The 25161-nt window shown below is 50.7% G+C and overlaps 1 protein-coding gene across 5 annotated transcripts in view; it reads right to left on the reverse strand.

The window, feature by feature from the left end:
• SNX29 (sorting nexin 29) overlaps window positions 1–25161 on the reverse strand; it is a 552359-nt gene that overhangs the window by 204202 nt on the left and 322996 nt on the right. For all 5 annotated transcript variants that reach the window (XM_067706614.1, XM_067706617.1, XM_067706618.1 and 2 more), the window contains one exon: window positions 3228–3344. In XM_067706614.1, coding sequence (XP_067562715.1) covers window positions 3228–3344 — 117 coding nt within the window. The remainder of the gene's footprint in view (window positions 1–3227; window positions 3345–25161) is intronic.

The following is a 25161-nucleotide window of genomic DNA, read 5'->3' on the forward strand; positions in this document are numbered from 1 at the left end:
TTTAAAAAATTTATTATTTGGTGCATGGAGTCATCCTCTGCTCTATGAAAATGAAGTTCTCACTTAGCAAACATTTACGGAGCACCTACGATGTGCCAGGCAGGGTGCTGGGCACGGGGGACTCAGAGATGAAAACGGGGCCCCTGCCACGTGCCCGACACCAAGCACCTTTACCGGCAGCATCTTGTGGAGCCGCCCAAGCGGCTAGTGCCACGTTACTCTCCACTTGATGGAAGAGGAAACCGGGGTTTCCGAACAAGGCAGACCCGGTCCTGACCGTGAGGCCCTCAAATACTCTGGCGGTCTGGGAGGAAGTCTAGTCCGGGATCAGCAGAGAGTGGAAACGAAGGGGTAGGGCAGCCTCCCACAAGAGAGGCCTCTCACGGGCTCCAGAACTGAAGCCGAGTTTGCGGCTGCCTCCCTCCTCTGCCCCGTCTGTCTGGCTCTGGGCAGATGACTGGAGCGGGCCTGAGGCAGTAACAACAAGGTCAAGATGTCCCCCTGGGGCCAATGCCCAAATGGCCAGCTCTTCCCAACAGCCTTCAGGACCGCTTTACTCCCTCCTCACTTCTGGCCATCACAACCTGCCCGCAGGAAAGGATCTGATGATGGTTCGAGCTGCCTCTGGGTAAAGGGATGTCACTGCCTTGAAGGGCAATCAGACTGGAAGCAAGAGGGAGCCTGGCAGGAGGAGAGAAGATGGGCTTTCATGTCAGAGGCGCCCAGGGAAAATCTGGACTCCACCACTTACTACCTGTGACATTCCCTCTTTCACTCATTCATTCACTCAATAAGTCAACTTATATTTACTGAGCACCTACTATGTGAATCAATGGGATTCAAAAGGAGCAGAAAGAGACATGGAACTTGCCCTCAAGGAGGGGCCCCTCATGGAGAGACTGATTAGTGAGAGATGAATGTAAAATCACAGCCAGAGAAGAAGGGAGAGATACATATAAACATCACATTCAACACGGAAAATCTGACCTGGTCAGGTTTCCTGAGGAGGCGATGAGTAGATACTGAGGGGTGAGTTACCTGAGGCCAGAGCCTTATTCCAGGCAGAGGGGACAGCAGGAGGAAGCAAGGGACCCGGAGCAGAAGAAAGCTGATGGGCTGGGGGCCCAGCACCGCGGTGGAATATAATGAGAAGCCCAGCGGGGCCCTGAACCCTTCTGCATCTCAACTGCCATGTTTATTAAAGAGGATGCTAATCCCACTCGACTCACAGGCTCGTCTTCAAAATCCAATGAGAGAATGAAGGTGAAGACCCATGTGTGCCTGACACACCGTCGGAACTCTGACAACCGGGAGTTCCTGACGGACGCTGGCGCTCAGGAAGGGTTTTCCTGCAACAGATGGAGGAGGATGGAAGAAGATGCTAGTCCTCCCAGCGCCCTGAAAGCTTGCAAGACGAGATCTCTGGGTCTACACCCAGCCAAGTGTAGCCCCATGAGCTGCCAGACAACCTTCTATTCTAAATGTGGATTTCACAAGGATGTTATTGACGGCTCTGGTGTAAAAATAAAAATGGGAAACAACTCAATATCCATCAATGGGGGGGGCCTGGTTAGATAAACCTTGGTATTATCAGTTCAAAGGAATACAATGCAGCTCTTTAAAAGAAGGATGCAGGCCTACACGTGAAGTACAATAAAATGATGTCTAAAGTACATAGATAGGTGAGAGGAAAGTAACATAGAGAACAGGGGATAGAGCCGCTACTGGTTGTTAAATGTGTAGGTGTGTGCGCGCAGCTTACTCAAGCAGTGCTCAACTCTGTAAAGAGAAACCCAGGCAATCACTGTTATTGCCTCTGGGCAGGACAGTAAAGGGCCCGGATAGGAAGGAGATTTATTTTTCACTGAACACACCCTTTTATACTTCTTGGCTGTTCAGCATGGATGGGTGTAACAAGGTTTGTCAAGAGCCCAAATTTTGACAATTTTCAATCATTTAAAAAAAAAGTTCAGTCTTTCACAGCAGACAGATCTAGATCTGTCACTCCTCACCATGACTCAAAAAAACTATTAAAAAAATTATGAGACAAGAAGAAATTTGAAGACCGATATTCATTGGTATAGGCAAATTATTGATAATGGAGGCCTGACCATGATATTCTATTTGTTTTCTTCATTTTTACAGCTACACACTGAAAAGTCTACAGATGAAACTGCCTGGTATTTGATTCAAACCAATATGGAGGGGAAAAGCAGGTACTGGTAACTTGAAATAAGATTGACCATGACTGACAATAGCTCGTTTGAACAATGGTTACGTGAGAGTGCATCGCACATCTGCCGACCTTCAGGTGTTTAACATTTGACATCATAAGAAAGTTTTAAAGCAAAGAAGAAGCTATTATAAATGTGCAAAAAGGACAAGATGCTCTCAGCAATATGATTTGCAGTAGCAAAATACTGGAAACAACCTAAATGTTTATGAACACAACCAGATTTAAAATATTGTAGTATTTCATTCAACAGAGAATTAAAGAATCAAGAAAGTGAACAAACTAGGTCAGCAGCTCTCAACCAGGGGTGATTCTGTCCCCCAGGGGATATTTTGACAATGTCTGGAGACATCTTTGGTTGCCATGATTGGGTGGGGTGCTACTGGCCTCTAGTGAGTAGGAATCAGGGATGCTGTTAAACGTCCTACAATGCGCAGGACAGCCACCCCACAAAGAATTAAATGGCTCAAAGTATCAAGAGTGCTGCAGTTTAAAATCCTCTATTAGATCTATGTGGGATGGTCCTCAAACCATAATACTAAATAAACATAAACACACATACACACGAGGCAAACAGATATGTACAAGTATACCATGTAGGTAAAAGTTACACAAAACTGGAACTATTTATTTCTATGGAAATTTATCCATGTAGTAACTATAAAAACAGGGAGGAGAAGGCTATATGCCAATTTCAGAATATCGATTATGGGTACAGGGCATGAAATGGTGCCAAGGGGACTCTGACAGTTTGTAGCATTTTATTTACTTTACCCCCTCCCACCCAAAGGAAAGCAAATGTGGTGAAGGCTAATGCACGTAAAGTCTAGATGGTGGGTACCTGGATGCTCCCTCTTTTAGTCTCTGTATTTTTCCATACCCTTGACATTGAACAAACATAACAGCATGGTTGTGAGCAGCAGAGGCTGGGTGGACCAACAGACAGTGTGGGCAGAAAGGCAAGGCCAGGGCCTTGCTGGGTGGGAACACTCACCGGCCCCCGAAGGTCGATGAGCTCCTGCCTCATCTGGGACACGAGGGCTTCCTTGGCCACCAGGGCCCGGTGCAGGCGCTCATTGAACTCGATCAGCTCCCCGTGCATCTCTGCCACCTGCAACACACAAGCACCATGTAGTGAGGCTCGGAGGGCAGACCCTCCCCACGATTCGCCCCGCTCTCTCCGAGCCCATCACTTGTCAGCAAGGCATCAGGAGGTTGTCAGGCTGGAAACAGTAACACTGCTTATACTTACGGATTAGCTACGCAATCCAGTGAGAAGTTGAATACGTTTTTGACTTGGTTGATTTTAACATTATGGACTCAACGGTCCCCAGTTTATGGTCACAATGTGACTGTATCGTGTCATTTTTGGACCTTAGGCTTTTGTTCTTAATAAATGAATAATTTTCTGGCAAAGGCTTTCTTTCTCATCCGAGTTGTGCCTGTTAAGAACGTCCCCGCTAATGGTACGAGTAGAATGACTGCCATTTCTGTTCATCAGGGCCTTGGTTCTGAAAACCCAGAAAACAGTACCGGAGCCTTGTTGAGGATGGTGACAGTGAGGGTGACAGACACACCTGCAGCAGCACAGCTGCCCTATGGTCACTGATCATTCTATGCCAGGAAAATACTCGAGGAAGATATTATTGCTCCTACCTCACAGAAAGAGGAACAATGTCAGAGGTGTCTAAGGAGCCGGGCCACAGTCACACAGCTAATAAAGGGCTGACTCCGCAGCCCCGGCTCTTGACCACTGGGCCACACTCCACAATCCTGCCGCTCCACCGTTTAGCCCACTCAGGCCTGCCAAGAGCCTGCGAAGTTATCCACGTTTCAATACACTTGGCTGACCCCAAATAAATAAAAATGGAGGTTGCGATAAGATAGCCCATGACTGATGTCCAGAATCAATAACAGCTCTTTCAAGTTGTAACTTACAAACAGAACAAAGATATCCCATATGGTCAAAACATACAGTAATTTCTCTGATTACAAGAGTGATCTTACTGGGGCTTAAAATCAAATTCAACTGTGATTTATTTAAATGTTTTAGAGAAATGTGAGAATGTAATCTTGCCATGCTCATCAGGAGCCCTGAAGGAAGAATCTGGCAAGCATCTTACAGAGAAGCCCCCCAGAATGCAGAGGTCAGGCAGACCCCCACTAGCCCCTGTCCCTCTGCCCTTCTCAGAAGATCATCCCTCCTACACCCCAGACTTCAGCCAGGTACTTACTACATTCTATATAACACATAAATAGTATCAGACCATTTATAATAAGTATTCTATGTGAAATATAAAACATACTGTCAGAATAAAGAAAGGATGTAAGGAGCAGCTCTGTGGGGAAAAAAAGAGTAACCTGAATCTCGATGCTTCAGGAGGAACAAAGGGAAGCCCTCCTTTTTGTTTTTATTTTTTGGATATGTTACATAAAGGGTAAAAGGCATAGGAGGAAAAATATGACGATATGAACATGAGTCAAGGGTTATTTTTCTTTCCATTCTTTCTACTTTTCTTTACTTTTTAGTTTCTTAATAATTTATCAGAGAGAACAACCACTTAGCCTCTTTAAAAGAATTAAAATTTTTCACCTGAAAGTAAGGGGAGCCAGGTGCAATCAACATGAAATTTATCAGGTTCCCAACCATAATTCTGATGCATCCATTAATTTGCTCTGGGAATCTCCACTCAGATGTCATCCCCTCTCTGTCCCTCAGATGCTCACCTTTTTCAAACCAGTGTGAAATGCAAAGTGAAAATGGCATAAAAGACACTGCAGTAGCCATGCAATTAACAAACGGAGAATAAGTCACTGAGTCTTTTAACGACTTTTTTTTGTCATACAGACCTGAAGTTAATATTCCCCGGTTGCCTTATTCCTTTTGTATAGAAAAAGCTTAAGATGATCTTTTGGCCTTTCACAAACAAATACAACATCACTAATAATGACTGTTCGACTCCTACGCACAGAAGTCACATAAACCCTCCACGAGCTTCCTCAGGGCTGAGAATCCATTTACCACACAGCAAGCAGGAAACATACACAACTGCCAATATCACTGCTAAACACCTGCTAATATGCCCCCACAACATGCAAGCTTTAAATAAGGGCCACTGTCATTTCTAAAGCAAGGCAGGGTTTTGCTTTGTTTTTGTTTTGTTTTGTTTGGCAGTGGAAACCAGAGTGTTAAAACAATTTTCCATAAGTGCATAAAACACTGACACATCCCAGCTTCAAGCAGTGTTTATCATGAGCTGTCAAAACGCTGGTTCTCTTTTGCAGCCAGAGAGTAACTTGACCATATCAGACAAAGCTTTCATTTCACTAGGGAATGGGGCGGGGGGGGAATCCTATGGAACTGAGGAGACAAAATTTGATGAAATAATTTCCTGCAGTCATTAAAATGGCAATGCTCATTGTTACTAGGCGAAGCTCTGAAACCCTGAATTTCTCCATTACATATCCCTACAAACACTTACTGATATAAACAGCTTTCATCTTACATAAACCATACTGAGCTTACTATTCCTCAAACAACTCTTTCCAAACTCTAGTATAACTAGAAATGAATTCAAGACTCAGAGCGAGCCTCAGAAGAGAAATGTGAGATCACAAATGGTTCCCATTATCATCAAAATAAAAGGCACAACCACTGCCTACCAGAATTTCTATGAGGCTCTGAGGGCATTTACAGGTTTCACCTGACCTTCCTTCCTTATTCTCAATAGCTGCAGGGAATAAGATAGAGAGAGAGAGACAGGGGCCCTCCAATCCTTTCTCCACCAAGCAGCAAGAGTGATCTTCCCAAAGCAACAGCTGATGTTGTCACCTGCTGTTTAAAACCTTCAATGCTTCTAACTGCCCTAAGCATAAAAATCCACCCTCCTTTCAGGTCCGCCCCGGCCTCTCTCCCTAACACCATTTCCTGCCCCTCTCCTCCCAACAACTCTCCCTAATGTCACTCAGCCCCACGGGTCTTCTACGTTCCATAAACATGCTGAGCTCTAGGAGGTCATCCTGTGGACAAAGAGGAGAAAGACACAACCAGCAGAGAAAACAGCAGGTGCAAAGGCCCAGAGGTTGGCAGGGAGGTAGCTGAGAGAGGCAGTTAAGGGCTCAGACTCCAGTGCAAGACTGGTCTTGGCTGGATTACTTAACAGTGTGCTCCTGTACGAGTCACTTAACCTCTGTGAGCCTGAGGCCTGTCACCTACAAAAGGGGGATTAAAAACCACGCTCACCAGGACATGGCAGCAACCTAAGTGTCCATCGACAGATGAATGGATAAAGAAGATGCGGCACGTATACACAATGGAATATTACTCCGCCATAAAAAGGAACAAAATTGAGTTATTTGTAGTGAGGTGGACGGACCTAGAGTCTGTCATACAGAGTGAAGTAAGTCAGAAAGAGAAAAACAAATACCATATGTTAACACATATATATGGAATCTAAAAAAAAGAAAGGTTCTGATGAACCTAGGGGGCAGGACAGGAATAAAGACACAGACATAGAGAATGGACTTGAGGACATGGGGTGGGAGGGGGAAGCTGGGATGAAGTGAGAGAGTGGCATGGACATATATACACTACCAAATGTAAAACAGAGAGCTAGTGGGAAGCAGCCGCATAGCACAGGGAGATCAGCTGGGTGCTTTGTGACCGCCTAGAGGGGTGGGATAGGGAGGGTGGGAGGGAGACGCAAGAGGGAGGGGATATGGGGATATATGTATACGTATAGCTGATTCACTTTGTTATACAGCAGAAACTAACACAACATTGTAAACAATTATACTCCAATAAAGATGTTAAAAACAAAACAAAACAAAAAAACAAAAGTGCTCACTGCACGGGGCCGCCGTGTGGATGAAATGAGCTGCCGCCCTTAGCAGGCTTGGCACCATGTCTGCGCGTGGCAAATGCTCAGTGAATGGAAGCTCATTTTACATGGTGGGTGATCACGTGAAAGGGACATGAAAGAGGAGGAGGAGGAGAGGCAGGTCTCCGGAAGCCACATGGAAAAGGGCCACATGTTCCATAACAAGTGGCTCAGACGGCTCACCGTCTCCAAAGCAGGGATGTCACCAAGAGAATTGCTAACCATCCGCCAGGCAGTGTTCTCGGTGCTGGGGTGCAGGAAAGTCATGGGGTTCACATCCTAGAGGTCAGACAAACTGGACTAGAGCTCAGAGAGAGAGGAGGACTTGGAAGATGGGGGATCGGGAAAGGCCTCGCCCGGAGACAAGACTCAGGCGTCACTTCTCGAATCGGCCTTGACACGTGCCAGGCAGCCTCCTGTGGCCGACCCAGGCCCTAAGTCAGAGCCGGGCACTCACTGTGCTCAGGGCCACTTTAGGAGTCTGCCGTGTTTCTTACTACTCTCAGCAGGTGTATTTCCTCGAAAACTAATCTGAAGGCGGTTAAGGGGGAGGTGCCACTTGACAACACTAATGACGGTGACAGAGTCAGAGGCAAATGCCAGGTGGAGATGCACTGATCACAGCTGATGCAGCTTCCAACAGAGCCCAACATGGGCCAAAGCACTGGGAACTGAGCCCCGATTCTCTGAAAGGCGCAAGGGAACACGCGGATGGCAGCAGGTACGGTTCCCAAGTTATATCTGGCAGGTGCACAGCTCATGAGCTAATAAGGTGTGAATGCCTGTCAGTCAACATTTGGGTTTTGTCGTTTAGGCTGGAGAGAAGACGGTAGAAAGACTAAAGAAGTTTAAGTCACTAGGCTGTTTGGCAACATCTGTCAAACTTTTGAAATCACTCACCTGTGGCTTAGCAAACCCCTGCTGTGGAGTAGCCTGTGCCTCTACTTGCACATGTGCTCAAGCAGAAGTTTAGCTCCAAATGGCTGGAACCCACCTAAATGCCCAACCACAGGGAACTGGTGCGATCTATCAGGTTCCACTGCTCTCTCCCACTGCCTGCCACTTGGCAGACATCACTAGTCGATCACTGCTACCTTCCTCAAGAAGATACCCAGTCAGCCCTAACCAACTGATCAGTGTGTTGGCCTACGCGATGACACCTATTTAGTATCCCTGGCATAAAGGGTCATCATTGTTGGGGAAAGGCGTCATCACGGTGACATATGAGTTGGGGATTGTAAGATGATGCCTTTGGAGCTTCAAGAGACTGAGCAATCCCTTCCAGCTGAAGCATCAGGGAAGATGATCTCCAAAAATAATGTGTCTGTGAAAAAGCTTTTAAGTCTGTGAAAATCCCAGGAATTATCATAATTACCTGCCAAATCATGAAAAGATTATAAATTAAAAAAGCCCCTGGCACTTCCTTTTATATCAGAATGTTCTATCTAATCACATTCCAGTAAATCTTGCTTCACCCCTCCTCTGGCTACCATACCAAATTAGACACTTCCTGATTTATTAGACCAAGACACCCCCAAATTTTAACAGCAACTGAGACTCGTTTGGTCACATACTCAAACTCTCTGAGAATGTTCACCTGATGCCTCAGAATCTACCTCAGTTTTATAAAACACACAAACTGTCTGTGGGCCCCAGTGACACTGGCTGTGGGCAGGGATCTAGAACCTCCCTTTGCGGTGAAGACACTGCACCCGCCTAGGTAAAGACAAAGTCCTAGCCCCAGTGCCCACTTGCCTTAACATACTTTTAAACACCAACTATTATATCCATCAGCTCATGTGACCCTCGCCACCCTCCTGTAAGGTGGGCAGGGCCTCCTATGGATGGGGCCTCGAGGCTCAGAGAGGTCAGGCTGTGAGCCGAAGGCATCAGAGTCAGAGCCACTGTCTGTGTTCCCTGCCCTCCACCCTGGGGCACAGGAGCCCTTCAGGGGTTAAGGAGATGAGTCAGTCCTGCAGAGCAGAGGGAAGCAGCACAGTGTGGACCAGTGGCTCTCAAAGCAAGCTGATCATTAGTTGCTCGGAGGGCTTCTGAGAAATGCAGATTTCTGGGCTTCACTCCCAGAAATGCTGATTCAATGTGCGGGAGTCCAGAGCAATACTTTTTTTTTTTTTTTTTTTAGCTGTACATGGGCTTCTTGCTGTTGTGGCCTCTCCTGTTGCGGAGCACAGGCTCCGGACACGCAGGCTCAGCGGCCATGGCTCACGGGCCCAGCCGCTCCATGGCATGTGGGATCTTCCCGGACTGGGGCACGAACCCGTGTCCCCTGCATCGGCAGGCGGACTCTCAACCACTGCGCCACCAGGGAAGTCCCAGAGCAATACTTTTTAAAGACCCCAGTGACTGTGATGATCAATCAGACTTGGGAACCACTGTCAAAGACAAAGGGGAAGGATGTCACACACTCAGGTGTGAATTGCAGTGGGGCCACTCCCTAGTTTTAGAAACCTAGGTTTTTCAGTTCATCATTTGTAAAATTGGGATGTCACGGAAGCTCCTCCACTTGTCAGCTCTCAACTTCCAGATTCTCAAGGAGGGGAACAAAGGCACAGCGAGAGGAAAACCGCATCAAGCCTGCCGGCCAGCACCAGATGGCAGCAACCACCACGCGCAGCGCTGTTACTCCTGCGATGGCAGAGTTAAGTCTGCAACTGAGGGGGCCGTGAACTGGGGCAGGGATGTGAGCTGTCTGCTACCCACCTGAGGCAAGCACAGAAATTCACAATAAGCATTTCGAAACATCTGAAGCAATTTCATATTGGTATGAAATCCAGGAATTCCGGAATTTTTCTAGTTGGTTTTTTTTTGTTTTTGTATTTTACACAAGTACCAGTTTGCAATGAATTGGAAATACTTAAAAACAAACAAAACCAGGGCTTCCCTGGTGGCGCAGTGGTTGGGAGTCCGCCTGCCGATGCAGGGGACACGGGTTCGTGCCCTGGTCTGGGAGGATCCCACATGCCGCGGAGCAGCTGCGCCCGTGAGCCATGGCCGCTGAACCTGCGCGTCCAGAGCCTGTGCTCCGCAACGGGAGAGGCCACAGCAGCGAGAGGCCCGCGTACCGCAAACAAACAAAACCAAAACCAAAAAAAACGGCTCTTCAGCACAGAAAGTTTGAGAAGCACCTACCAACAACACAGATGCTATACTTGAAACAACGTTTTGCATTAATAATTATTAGAAACGATGACTAATAATAACAATGAAAAAAGCCAAAATACGACCATTTTTGGATAAAATTTGTGAAGAGAACTGAAAAGAAAAGTAAGAACCAATGTTATCAACATCTGTTGGTCTTTTAGATGTATATACCCTGTTTCCTTGTACAGAGTCAATTTAGGCTTGAAGACTAAGAAAATCAGGAACGTTAGCTGAAACAACACACGTCCAGATCTAGCCAAGGTCACAGATGTCTTCAAAAAAAAATTACAGCTGCCATCGCTCTCTTTGAGACTGATGGTGGGCCTTGCCCGCAGGTGCCTGATCATGCCCATCTCCCAGAGGAGGAAGGAGAGGCTCAGGAACCGAGCTGCAAACCAAAACAGAGGCACAAAGAAGGTAGACACCTCGCCCGAGGCCACACAGGAGGCAAGCAGCAGAACTGGTGTTCAAATTTCCGAGTCCATGTTTTGGACTTTCCAGCCTGCTTCTCTGCATATACCATGACCAGGATGCTGAGCTAGCATCTCAAGATACCAGAGGACCTGGAGGAGGTGATAAACCTGGCATCAAGTACAGAGAGCATTACCCAGATAAGGGGCACCATCACACACAAGCATGCGCACACACGCGCACACTCCGGGAAAAGGCACCGTCTCTGGCTGCTCCCGAGGCCCAGTCTGGCTTATCACAGACCGGTCTGCAACCAGCCCCCCTCAGGGGGACCCTGACAGTAAGGGAAGGAGCGCCCAGAGTAAACAAGAACCTTAGCAAAGGCAGGAGCTACTGTGAAACTCAGGGTCCAAGGAGAAACCCAGAAACTTGGCCAGCAGCCAAGATGGGCCTTCTTCAAAGTGGTCATTGCTTCATATGAAGGCATTGTGCAAACCAGTATGTAAATGAAAATTCCAACATGAAGACATTCCAGGGCACTGTCAGGAATGCTTGGAGATGTTTGGCATCAACGAGCCCTCTAGGCAGGGCCTCGAATCAGGTGTAGAAAAACGAGGAGCGTGAAGGTCAAACCCAGGTCCTGTCTATTCACTGCAGTGTGACCTGGAGTAAATTACTTCACACCTCTGACTCTTGGTACCTTCTTTATAAAATGGGGGTATTGTTCCCTATTGTCATGAGGAACATGAGGGATTTGTCATGAGGAACAAAGGGATGACAGAGTTTGGGGAGCGCCCAGTGCCTGCCACAGTGAGTGATCCTTAATTTATCGTAACGGAGCGCCTCCTCAGGTCCGGCAGTGTCCCAGGTGCTTTACAGGAGCAGGCACCACAGCCTGGGAGGTCGAGCTTTATGCCCATTTTACAGATGAGGAAAGCAAGCCTCAGCAAGGTAAAGCATTGCCCAAAACCAGTCTGCAAGAGGGGGCCGGTGTGACTGCGGGGCTCGGGGCCCTGCATCTCCCGAGTCTCCTGTTTCCTTGTGCCTTCCAGCCCACCTTGTGCTCTGATTGCGCTGTGTGGGGCTGACCCCGGGAAGGCGTGCAGGCTCGCCCTGACGAGGCAGAGCTCTGGGATCTCGGGACTGATCCTCCTGGATCACTGTCAAGCTGCCAAGTGACAGGTTCACCAGGAGCCCAGGGAGCAGCTCCATCCTCAAGTCCACTGAGACAGCCCCACTTGGGCTCCATCCGCAGCACCACTGAGATAAGCAGAAGCCTGCAAGGAGGCCGAGGGATAAGTTCCTGTGGAAGAGAGACTTCCTTCACCTCCTCTGTAACGAGCCGTTCTGTGCTCAGAACGCCGGGCTTGAGAGAAGGGATGCTTAAAAACATTTGCTGGTATTATGGTCTAATGGGGGAGGAGGAAACACCCAGAACTACTTAACTACGGGACGCCTCTGAGAAACAGATGTTATGTAACTGCTAAAGCCCAGCCACAGAGCTGCCGGGTCCCTGTCCCCGACGTTTGCCCTCATTTCTCCCGACACCCAACCATTCAGAGAACACACCGGGCAAGCTGTTGAGAAAGGTCACACACGGCAGCAGCTGCTACCCACCCAGGTAACACCTTTCCTTTCCTGCTTTCCACTAATGGCCCTTAAAGAGCAAAGGCAGAATATACAGAAATGGCAATAATAAAAGAGCAGCCAACACCTTCCTGGTGGTCGTTTGAGACAAATGAGCAAGGACAGGGGAAGAAAAGCAAAAACAAAACCCTGAGCCCCAGCTCTGCTGAAAGACACGCTCCTATCAGAAGAATAACACAAGAGGCATCAGGCATCCGTGGAGGTTTTTAAACAGGTTCCATCAGCCGTCACCCATCCTGGGACTTCCCTGGCGGTCCAGTGGTTAAGAATCCGTGCTTCCACTGCGGGGGGCACGGGTTTGATCCCTGGTCAGGGAACTAAGATCCAGCGTGCCGCGCAGCACGGCTGAAAAACAAAACCTGGTCACCCATCCTGGCAGCATTACCAGAGGGGTCGCACAGCCTGGTGTTCAAGGCACCAACTCCAGAGCCCAGCGACCTGGGATTCCCCCCCTTCTAGCTGTGACTTCCGGGAAGAAGCTTTCACCAACCTGGGTCTCAGTTTCTCATTCATAAAATGAGGTTAACAGTGCAGATTTCACAGGGTTTTTGTGAGATCTGAGCAAGGTGATATACACGCAAGAGGTGCTCAGCTAGGAGCCCACAGGCACTGAGCGCTCCGTAACTGTTGGCCATTATTATGCCATTAAACCGGCCTCCAGAAAAACACCCGGTGTCACTGGTCCCACAGAATCTACAGCCTTAACCATCTTCAGGTCTGTCCCCACTCTTCCATCTCTGTCACCCAAGCCTTGGTTGAGAAGCCCCCCATCTCCCACCTGGACAAACACAACAGTCTCCAGCTGCCACCCCGCTGCCCCCTTGTCCTCTGCCCCACCCCCAAGGTGGCGCTCAAATGGCCTCCCTGTGACCCAAACCCTATCACATTCCTTCTCTGCTTAAAACATTTCACTGATGTTGATGAAGAAATGACAAGAGGTCTGCAATTTGCTTCAGAAGAATATGGAGGTGAAGGCAATGGAGGGTTAGGCATGGAGTAGGACTGGCCTTGGCAGCTGGAGCCAGACGAGATTGTGTGATGGGTACAGGGGGTACGATACACTATTCTGCCTACATTAAATTTCTCCATAATCCAAAGTTTAAAAATATCTTTCAAAAAAAAAAATATCTTTCAATGGCTTTCCACGAATTTCCCTGGCATGGCGTACAAGCGATGGGAGGAGGGGCAAGGTGGGGAAGGGAGGGGAGAGAAAGAAATATTTCAAGGGAAAAACCGACACTGATCATATGAGAATTCATCCTGCCCCACACTTCCCTCTGTGCACATCTCCTAGAATGCTATCCATCCTTCAAAGATGAATTCATATCTCAGTTTACCTTACTCCCCAGATCCTTTGACACGTTTATCCATGTTCTCCATACATGATTCCTCAAGAGTGTAAGAGCAGTTACTGTCTTCTGAGCACTTACTACATGTCAAGCACTTTCAGGGCCACAGAAAAAGGCTCTTTTGTAAGAAAAGGTGTGTCTCTGAGCAGCCACAGCCCCGCAGGGGCTCAGTGAGTGGCGCACGGGCTGACGCAGCTCCCACTGGTCCTGACAGCCTCATGCCCTCGCGCAGTGTACAACCTGCACAACGACACACAGAGGCCTTAGACACTTCGCTAGGTGCCCTGCCTCTCCCATCTTACAGGGGAGGAAACTGAGGCCCAAAGCAGCTAGAACATTCGCCCATGGTCACACAGAGATGAGGGCACTAGGTGACGCCAGACCCACGCTCCTTTTCTTACACAAGGTACCCACAGGAGGAGGTGTGGCCCTGCGTGGCCAGCCTCCGTGCACCCCAGCATACCGTGCCGCCTCCCAGGCCTGTCATGGAACGCAAGACCTCACCCGACTCCACATGTCTTCCTAGGGGTGGCGGCCGAAGCCACTGACACCACCAGACACTTCCAGAGCTTATTTCTGCTGGATCAGTGAAGGGTGGGGGGCAACAGAGGAGAAGGCGGTGAAGGCTCCTTTCTGTTAACACAGCAGATAGTGTCATTTACCTGTCATCAAACAACGGTTGTAATTATAACCCATTACAAGTACAAAACACTGTGTTCAGCTGGGCTTGTGAAAATGGGTCAAGAATTACTTTCTTCTTTCTTTCTTTTTTTTTCTTTTTTGCGGTACGCGGGCCTCTCACTGTTGTGGCCTCTCCCGTTGCGGAGCACAGGCTCCAGACGCGCAGGCTCAGCGGCCATGGCTCACGGGCCCAGCCGCTCCGCGGCATGTGGGATCCTCCCGGACCGGGGCACGAACCCGTGTCCCCTGCATCGGCAGGCGGACTCTCAACCAGTGTGCCACCAGTGAAGCCCAAGAATTACTTTAAAAGGCTTTGCTAGGTGTCCCTGGTGGCACAGTGGTTAAGAATCAGCCTGCCAATGCAGGGAACACGGGTTCAAGCCCTGGTCCAAGAAGATCCCACATGCCGCGGAACAACTAAGCCTGTGCGCCACAACTACTGAGCCTGCGCTCTAGAGCCCGCAAGCCACAACTACTGAGCCCGCGAGCCACAACTATTGAAGCCCGTGTGCCTAGAGCCCGTGTTCCGCAACAAGAGAAGCCACCGCAATGAGAAGCCTGCGCACCGCAACGAGAAGCCTGTGCACTGCAACGAAGAGTAGCCCTGGCTCTCCGTAACTAGAGAAAGCCCGCATGCAGCAATGAAGACCCAACGCAACAATCAATCAATTTATTTTTTTTTAAAAGTCCTAAAAAATGGCTTTGCTGCCCTCTCCTTTCAACTGTCAACTACTGTTACAGGCTTGTTCACAGAGGACAGCTATCGATTCCCAGGGATCCTGGGCTTGGAAGGCAGCTCGGTGCTGGCCTTGTCTGTCTCCCCAGCACAGAAAGCTTTCTCCAGCCTGCTGGTGGCGGGGTGGGGAGGTGGAAGGAGGAAGGGGAGAGGCCATCATCAGCAAGAGCAAACATCTGCTGAGCGCACACCCTGGGCCGGCCCCAGCTCCCAGCATCGTCCCTCTGTGAGCTCATCCACAGACAACCTTTGGGGCCCAGCCACGGCACTGTCTCTTCTTTGGAAATTCATCTTCAGTATCCGAATATGCTCAGAGATTCATTCATTCAACAAATTTCTATTTGCATCTACCAAGCCCTGTACATCTATCAAGTACTACAGACATAGTAGCAAATGAAAGAGAAAAATCCCTGCCTTGGTGGTTTGTCCATTCCAGCAGCGACACCGCCCTACCCCGACGAGGAGACAGAGGTGCACGGAGGTTCAGTCCTCGTCAAGACTAACGAGCTGAGGCCTTGGGCTCTGAACTTGGAGCCCACGCCCACCACCACCACGAGGGACCATCTCTTGGCCCTGGGGTGGTTCATTTATAAAGTTCCTCCTGTCTGCAGCCACTTCTGGAATGACTTCGTTCGCCTATGCAGTCATTCGCTGGTGTGCCAGGCGCTGTCCTGGGTTCTCACTGGGAGCTCACCCTTACCAATAGTGGAGCTGGTGGATATGCCACCTTCTCTCCAGGTTCTGGCATCAGTGGTGACCTCAGGGAGCTCCCTGCCCCCAAGGGATTCAGACACTGACAGTCCCCACACAGCACAGCCAGTGTCCCAGCCAGGACACAGTGGGGTCCCGGGGCCCAGGGGAGGGGTCCAGGAGACTGTACACAAGGCGAGGCTGGCGGGGCGGGAGGAGGTTAGCCAGCAGGAGGCAGGAGAACCAGGTCACACCCAGGCCCAGCCGCGCCTGAGCCGCAGCATTCCTGTGCCCCTCAGCCTCCTGTGCTATACAGTGGGGACCCATCGTGCTGAGCGGGCAGGGCTGGTGGGAGACCCAGATGGGACAAGAGCTGACCTCAGAGCCCCAGGCTGGTACACAGGAGGGGCTCACCCTGGGACAGCTTCTTCTCATTCTTGAGAACTGGACGCCACACCTAGGAAGTTACATAATATCACAGATCTACCACTCGCTCCCCAATTCAGAGGTTTCTCCAGAAGATGTATCACCCTGAAGTGCTGTTTTTAAGTTTATTGTGCAGGTGCTGGAAAGCACAGGATTTCATATAAAGATGTAAATCCTGGAATTATGTGGCTCTTTGTCACACTCTAATGTCTTCCAGGAATCAGGGGAGGCCGGTGCATTTTTAATCATATTCCTTCGGAAGGAATACATAGAGCCCTCCTGAATATTTTAAACACGGCTCAATAAATTATGCCCACGTTTTGAAAGAAAGACAGCAAATGAAAAACATTAAATTTTATGAGCATCGAAAAATGTTTCTCTCCCTGGATGGTCTCTTTCTCATACCAAACAGCACTGGCTTAAAGCTGAGAGGAGCCCCCTTCAGGTAACGACCACCTTGCTTCTCCAGGGTGGACACAGTCATGCTGAGCAGTGAACTGTGGACACAGACAGCTGGACAGAAGGACAGTGCTGCTGAAGTACAAGTGTGTAGTGTGGGCGGGTACTGGAGGATGAACTTGGAGCACCTCCATACGGTGAAGGACGTGGACTGCTCTCCAACAGGTTCCTTGCCAAAGAAACAAAGGTCTTGCCTTCAGCGAGCTCAACAGGCCATGCCTGGCCTAAAAAATTGATTGGCCTCCCACTTTCATAATGACTCAGCCCCCAAAACACCGATGAGACATTCAGGTAGAAATCTATTTATGCCAAGAAAGAAAATGCATCATACACCCAATTGCACCACACGCTGAATACGCTCCACCTGCAGAGGCCTCAGGGGCTCCTCTGGAAGCTGCTGCAGAGAGAACACGAGTCTGGCTCAAGGATGCAGCACATCAGGTTGAAGCAGCCGAGGAAGGGCCCTGGAGGTGTCACGCCACGGTGACTCAGCCCCGGAAACTTTCACTTTGCACCAGTTTCGTGGCAAGATGTCTGCTTCCTTGGTGCTTGTATTCCTAGAACCTGAGCTGGATTGTCCCAGACCTGGGATGAGTGGCAGCTGCTGGGTCAGGACTGCCAGTTCACAGGTTCTTCCAGGAGGCTGTCGCCCTTGCACTGTGGGGCAGACCACCCTCACTGCACAGTAGGACAATCCTTCTCATCTCCAACTAAGCATCTGGATGTGACCATCTGGGAGATGGTCACAAGCTTTCTTCTTCAAAGCAAGATTTTTGAAAACCTCCTTAGATGACCTCAGCCAGTCCCACGGTTTTAGATAGCACCTGCACCCTGATGACCGCTAAATACACATCTCCCACTGGGACCCCCAGACTCATACATTCAACTGCTCATTCAGCAGCCCCACTTGGAATATTTGTTTAATTTACCATTTTAACCATTTTATCTTTTATTTTTCTGGCCGTGCAGCTTGTGGAATCTTAGTTCCTCAACCAGGGATCAAACCTGTGCCCCCTGCAGTTGAAGCACGGAGTCCTAAGCACTGGACTGCCAGGGAATTCCCTTCACTTGCATATGCAATCGGCATCCCATACTTCAAAGGAAATGGCCTGAAAAGCCAACTCTTGATTTCCCCCCTCAAGCCTCCTCCCACTTGACAATTCCCAGCTTCCTTCCGTCTGCTCAGGCCAGAAACTTTGGAGCCACCCCGGACTCTTCTTTCTCGCATAGCCCACATGCAGTCCACAGCAAGTTCTGATGGCTTTCCTTTCAAAGCAGATCTAGAATCCAGCCACCTCTCACTACTTCCTCTGTCAGCACACCGGGCCCAGCCACCAGGCCGTCTCACCTGGACCCCGGCAAGAGGCCCCTGGCTACCATCCATCTGCTTTCAACAGACTGGCCACTGTCGCTCTGCTCAAAAACTCACCAGTGGGGACTTCCCTGGTGGTCCAGTGGTAAAGAATCTGCCTTCCCATGCAGGGGACGTGGGTTCGATCCCTGGTCTGGGAACTAAGATCCCACATGCTGCAGGGCAACTAAGCCCGCGTGTCACAACTACTGAGCTTGTGTGCCTCAACTAGAGAGCCTACGTGCCGCAAACTACAGAGCCCAAGTGCCACAACTAGAGAGGGGAAAAACCCGCATGCCACAACTAGAGAGAAGCTGTCATGCTACAACGAAAGATCCTGAATGCCTCAACGAGGATCCCGCATGCCACAACAAAGACCCAATGCAGCCAAAAAAAAAAAAGAAACTCACCAGTGGCTCCCCATGTCACTCAGGTCAAAGCCGGTCCATCCAGCCCATACATCTCTGACCTCGGATCCTACGGCCCCTCCCTTCTTCACCAGCCTCATGTCTGTTTCTGAAACACCAGGGCCTTTGCACCTGCTGTTGCCTTTGCAGAGGAGTTCCCTCTCCCAGGTAACTAACCACCAGGCACATTCACTCCTCCGCCTTTGGGCCTTTACTCCAAGACTACCTGGCCAGCATGGCTTTCCAAGTCCACCCTGTATAAACTAGTCCTCCCAGCCCCATCACTCCCTGCGCTTGTTCTGATTTTTATGTGGCCCTCACTCCCATCTGACTACTATTTCTTCAAACTCACTTGATCCTCACAAGGGAGAAGCAAAGGAAGGCAGCAATCTCTGGGCATGTGTGTACTGCTGTCCCCCAGGGCCTGGAACAGTGCCTGACACACAGTAAGCGTGCAGTAAGTGTGTGTAGCATATGGGCAGAGAGGAACAGAAATTACCCACGAGTGTTTTTAAATGTTAAAAAACATTCAACCACGTTAGAACTCCAGGGCTTATATCCACAGTGAATGACCTCTGCCTGCAATGAAGTTAGTGCTATAGAATGAACATGTGTGTCCCCCGACCACAATTCATGTGTCAAAGTCTAACCCCCAATGTGACGGTGTGAGGAGACGAGACCTCTGGGAGGTGATTAGGTCATGAGGGTGGAGCCCTCGTGAATGGGGTTAGTGCCAGTCGTAGCCCATTCGGGCTGCTATAACAAAATGCCACAGACTGGGCAGATGATGAACAGACACTTATTTCTTATAGTTCTGGAAGCTGAAGTCCAAGATTGGGGTGCCAGCTTTGTGGGGTGAAGGCCCTCTCCTAGGGTGCAGACGGCCGACTCCTCACTGTGTCCTCACGTGGTAGAAGGAGCAAGGTGGCTCTCTCCAGGCCTCTTCTATAAGCTCACTCCTGAGGGCTCTGTCCTCATGACCTCAGCACCTCCCATGAGCCCCACCTCCTAGTACCATCACCTTGGGTGTTAGGTTTTCATCGTATGGATTGGGGCAGGGGGACCACGAACATTCACACCACAGCAGTGCCCTTTAAGAAGAGACAAGAAAGCTTGATCTCCACCACGCGAGGACACGAGAAGATGCTCATCTGCAAACCACGAAGCTGACCCTTTCCCAAGAACCGGACGTGCTGGTGCCCTGATCTCGGACTTCCAGCCCCCGAACCATGAGAAATCAATGCCTGTTGTTTGTAAGGCGCCCCGTCTGTGGCATGTTGTTCCTGCACCCTGAACGGACTAAGACGCCTCACTCAGCGGCTCTCCTCTGCTTGCGGAAAGAAGAGAAAGGTGACGCGGGAGGATCCGGCAAGGTGGGGACCACAAGCCTCCGGCCAGGGCCAAGGCCTGGTGGTGCTTCCCTGCAGGCAAGCAGGGCCTGTCTTGTTGACCAGGCTGCCACAGGCCCAGCCCATGTCCTAGGGCTCCCAGGTCCTGCTTGCACAACCCTGTCAGCCCAGCTCAGGTCACCGAATCACCAGCAGGAAAGCAGAAGGTGGCCGCCTCTCCCTTCCCGAGCACAGTACTTAGCAAACGACTTTAACTTGCTTTTTGCACATCGGCATCTCCCGCCCCTGGACTGGAGGTGTTGCCATCCAGGCAAGGGCTGCACTTGGGCTCACTGCTCTGTCTCTGGGTCAAAACACAGCGATCTGTCCTCAAAGCCCACCGATGAATGGCCTGTCAGTCCCTGCAGGCAGCCCAGGGGCTCTGACACCGAGAAGAAGGGACGGCAACGCCTACCCCCACTCCCATCTGCTTGAAGGATGTTCTTCCACATAAATACAAGACCCTCTCAACTCCTGCCCTAGGGGTTTCTGGAAATTTCTTTGAGGGATTTTTAAACAAACACCAATGATGTTCTGACCCAAGAGGTTTGAAATGGAAGAGACAAGAAGGCGTATGGGCGCTGGATAGGGACAGGCTTCAGAGGCAAGGGGGCCTCAGGGAGGACAGCCTCCATCATCCCCCCATGAGGGGGGGCCTCAGCTCCCACACTAAAACAGGGTGACGGTGCCTACCTCACTGGGGGAGTGGGTGCGAAGAATCAACCCAATACACCGTGTACATAAAGCCCCAGGGACAGTGCCGAGAACACAGCAAGCGTGCAGTGCAGGGGAGTGAGGAAGAGAGGGGAGGAAAACACACAGATGACGCACATCCCTGGACACCGGCTCCCGGCCTCCGGAACGTCCACCGCAGGGAGGAAGGCTAGTTCTGAAGTTAGAGGATGCCCTGGGGCCTTTGCAACAGAGGCAACAGTGAATTTCCACATATGACATCATCTCTGAGCCACTCCCCACCGCTGAGAAATCTCCCCCCGGTCATCCCAGGACCCCCACCTGGACCACCTCCATCGCCCTCTTCACAGCGGCCAGTGCCCGGCTCCTCTGAGGTCACACGTTCTGTTCCTCCCACCAGGCAGCCCCATGTGCCACATCCTTCCACGTTCTCTCCTCCAGAAACGTCCATGTACCTCGCCCAGCTGGATGGCATCAGTCTGCCGTGTGTCACGGACCCTCCATTCTGTGCTGTGCCCTTCTCTTCAGCCCCGTGAGCTCCCTGAGGTCAGGAATGCCGCTGCGTCCCCACAGCACAAACCCTGTGACGCTCAGCCCAGCACGTGGCACACTGGAGGCCCATGCGTCCAGTAAGTTTCACGACTCCAAGTGCAGAAAACCAGGCCCGGGGGCCCTGTAGCCAGTGCGAGAGGACAGTTCCAGCTCAACAGAAAATTCCCAACAACGACTGTTAACCCTCAGCGGGACACGAGGTGAGCTCCCTGCCACCAGGGAATCCTGAGCAAAGGCTGGTCCCTGCCAACCTTCCCAGCACAATTCCACACTTTTTTTTTTGGTTAACTCGCTATGGCCCAACAGAGTGGTCTCCCAGCTCTCCAAGGAGCCCTTCCCCATTCCAGAGACTCCATCTGCTGTTTCTTCTGCTTTCTACTCTTCCTTTCTCTCTTTCTCACCACTGGAGACTCAGTTCAAAGGTCGCCTCTGCAGAGAGGCCACGCTGTGTGCAGTGGCTCTTCTCAGCATGGGTTCTGTTCACCTCACGCCTGCACGGAATCCCCTTCCCGTGAGGGTGGCTGGACCCAGTGACTTGCTTCTCAAAGAACAGAAGACGGAACGGCATTGAGATGCTACTGCTAAGATGAGGTTACAAAGGCTGACTTCCCTCCTGCCGTCACCCTCACAGCTGCTCGTCACCGCTCCCTACGATGGGATGCTCAGCTACGTCAGCTGTCCTGAGCATCAGAACCTGAAGCCCAAAAGGGAAGGGGCACGTGATCTGGTACTGACGGACTGGTACATACATGTGCTGGATAGCAAATTTAGCCACAAGTCAACAATAAGTAACACATTCTTTTAAACTACTAAGTTTGAGAGTAAATGTTACATAGAAATAGATTAACTTACTTGTTGATGACTTGTTTGCACTCTATTTGATTTGCTAGAATATAAACTCCATAAAGGCAAGACCAAGTCTGTTTTGTGCGTGCGCGCGCGCACACACACACACACACAAACACACACACACACACAGACACCCCAGTGCTTGACGAAGGCTCTCGATAAATATTTGTGACATGCAAAAGTGGCATCGACACAATTTCCATGGGAGTCAGCAGGTGAGGTCAGAAGGTCTTTGGTATTAGGAGTCTGTGACCTCAGCCACACTTGGAAATGCCTTCCTGGGAGAGCCTCCTGGGAAGCTCTTCTGTGGGGCTGCGCACATGGGAGAGGACACTCAGAAATGATGGGCAAGGGGGGACAGCTGCCATCTGCCCACATGTGCCAAGCCCTTTACATGAGCTGCCTCACCTCAACCTTCCACATCAACCTCCCTCTTTAAGATGAGGAAAATGAGACCCGAAGAGCCAAAGGAACTGGCCCAAGCCACCCTGCTAGAGTCAGGTTCGAAGCCTGGTCTGCCTGATTCCCAAAGTGGGGAGCTACTCACTTCACAACACCGAACCTCAAATCACTGCACCGGCAAAAGGAGGCTGGGAGAGTCGCAGCGACTCTGCAGACGCCCCCTCTGTGACCAGTTTACTCCAGGGAAGGAACTGACATGTGATTTTCGTACCGACAGAGTAATATCGACACGACTTGCTTTGTAAATTTAGCCAGAAATGAACAGGCCTTTCAAACACAACTTGCTGTTTTGAAAAAAGCCTTCATCCAAAGAAGAGACTTGGGTGGGGCGGGTGGTGGGATGTCACTTCAGAGGCTCCCACCTCCGCCCCACACTCTGGGGGCTGCACGGGCTGGGTGGGTGAGGGAGGGGGGATGGAACGCTGTTCTCCACTTTCCAACGCGGCTCCTCCCTGCAGGGAAGGTGTTTTGCTCGTCAGGGAACGTGTGGCGCCACGCTAGCGTCCATTTCCTCAGTTGCCAAGGAAGGTATGAGCAGCTCCCAATGGACAGGATGACGGCTGGAAGGAGCCGCCTGTAGTCAAAGAAAACCCTGCCTGTACCAAGGACAGAGCCCTCGAGGGGATGCTGTTCAACTGACAGGCACGTCTGAGCTCATATGGTGGCAACAGGTTTACTACATCGAAAAATAACTTGAAGGTCACCCCCATATCCCTATGTCTCATCCAGTCCTTGACAACACCCACCAACCAACACACACACACACACACACACACACACACGTGGCCTCCAGCCTTCCATCAGCAGCTCCTTGCAATGGGCGTTTACTGCCCAGCTCTTACTCCTCTTTCTTGCAATAGAACCTGGACTTGCCTTTGCAAAACCTGAGCTAAAATAACACAGAGAGGGCTTCCCTGGTAGTGCAGTGGTTGAGAGTCCGCCTGCCGATGCAGGGGACGCGGGTTCGTGCCCCGGTCCGGGAGGATCTCACATGCCGCGGAGCGGCTGGGCCCGTGAGCCATGGCCGCTGAGCCTGCGCGTCCGGAGCCTGTGCTCCGCAACGGGAGAGGCCACAACAGTGAGAGGCCCGCGTACCGCAGAAAAAAACAAAACAAAACACAGAGAGATGTTTCACTAGATGTAAAGTTAACACTTTGGCATGGCATAAAGGCCATAGGCTAGGACCAGCCTCCTGGGCCCGTGGCCAGCGCACTCACACGGGGTCTGAGCTTCAAAGAGGGGGAGGAGCCTGCACTTGGGGCCTAATGCTCTGTGTTCACCATCTTGAAATTCTTAGTCATTTGATCTCTGAATTGCCGATTTGTACGTGAAGTCTGATGGGACCATGGAGCGTGTGTATGAGCAGAGGACACGGGTTCTTGGCCGTCTGCTTCCCTACCCTCCCAGAGCAAGCGCTGCCACGCTCCATCGCTACCCTAACACGGGCCTGCTGTGGACACGTGCCCCCATGTGTCAGGTCCCAGGCAGGGCCCCAGGTGCCTGGGAGGGTCTGCACTTGCCCTGCAAGTACCCCCACGTCCAAGGAAGGGTGACATTAAATAGCAAATAAAATTTTTTAAAAACACCCCAACAGGTCAAGAGACAGACTACAGAAGGAAGGAAGACGTTTTTACCCTAATTTTTGAACAAAGACCAGTATTTTCATTTTGCACTGGGCCCTGCAAATTATGCAGCCAGCCCCGCACTAGACAAATGACAGATCTAAGGAAAATATTTCTAGAATACGGATGACAAAGAGCTCTCACAAATGACCGAGTCGGAGGGCCCCCACCCTTTCTCCACCACAGGCTTTCGGGAGGATCGAGCTCGCCCCCATCCCGAGGGACTGGCTCAGGGATGGCACCATCAGGAGTCTAGGAGAAGGGAGACGTTTGTGGAAGCTTCTGGAAAGAGAAGTTGGCTGCCTCCTCTGGGTGCTGTGACCAGGGGCTGGGGGCTCTGGAGACAGTCAGGAGGTGTGTGGGGAGACAGAGGTGCACGCCTCGGAAGCAGGGGCGGGGGCGGGGGGGAGGACTTTAGTCCTTCGTGACTGCTTCCATCTTGCTGGACCATGCCGCACCTGCCGCTGCCTTCTTCAGGACGTTTTGGAAAGGCAGCTCGGGGATCAAGGCCAATAGTCAAACTGGGGCCCTGCCGGAAAGTGAAGCCTTGGCGGGTGCTTTAAAAGATCCACATCTCTGGCTTCCCTGGCGGCGCAGTGGTTGAGAATCTGCCTGCCAATGCAGGGGACACGGGTTCGAGCCCTGGTCTGGGAAGATCCCACATGCCGCGGAGCAACTAGGCCCGTGCGCCACGACTACTGAGCCTGTGCGTCTGGAGTCTGTGCTCCGCAACAAGAGAGGCCCGCGCACCGCGATGAAGAGTGGCCCCCGCTTGCCGCAACTAGAGAAAGCCCGCGCACAGAAACGAAGACCCAACACAGCCAAAAATACATAAATAAATAAATAAATGATCCCCATCTCACAGCTTTGGGAGCGATGCGGCACTGTGACATGAATGGGAGAGAAGACAAATCTAGATTTGCATCCCATAGACTGGGAGTTTGAGATTGACATGTACACACTGCTATATTTAAAACAGATAACCAATAAGGAGCTGCCTAGGCTGGTTAAGAAGATAAAATCGAAAAAAAGATTCTCCAGGGCCTGGCCAAGGCTGGTACTAAATGAATACCCAGTCCTTTGCCTTCTGCGGCCTCCCCGAGTACCAGCCTCAGGGGACGGCTGCAGGGAGACTCAGCTTCCCCGTACCTTGATGGTCCACG

The sequence above is a fragment of the Pseudorca crassidens genome, chromosome 15 (genome assembly GCF_039906515.1).
Source record: "Pseudorca crassidens isolate mPseCra1 chromosome 15, mPseCra1.hap1, whole genome shotgun sequence".
Taxonomy (NCBI): domain Eukaryota; kingdom Metazoa; phylum Chordata; class Mammalia; order Artiodactyla; family Delphinidae; genus Pseudorca; species Pseudorca crassidens.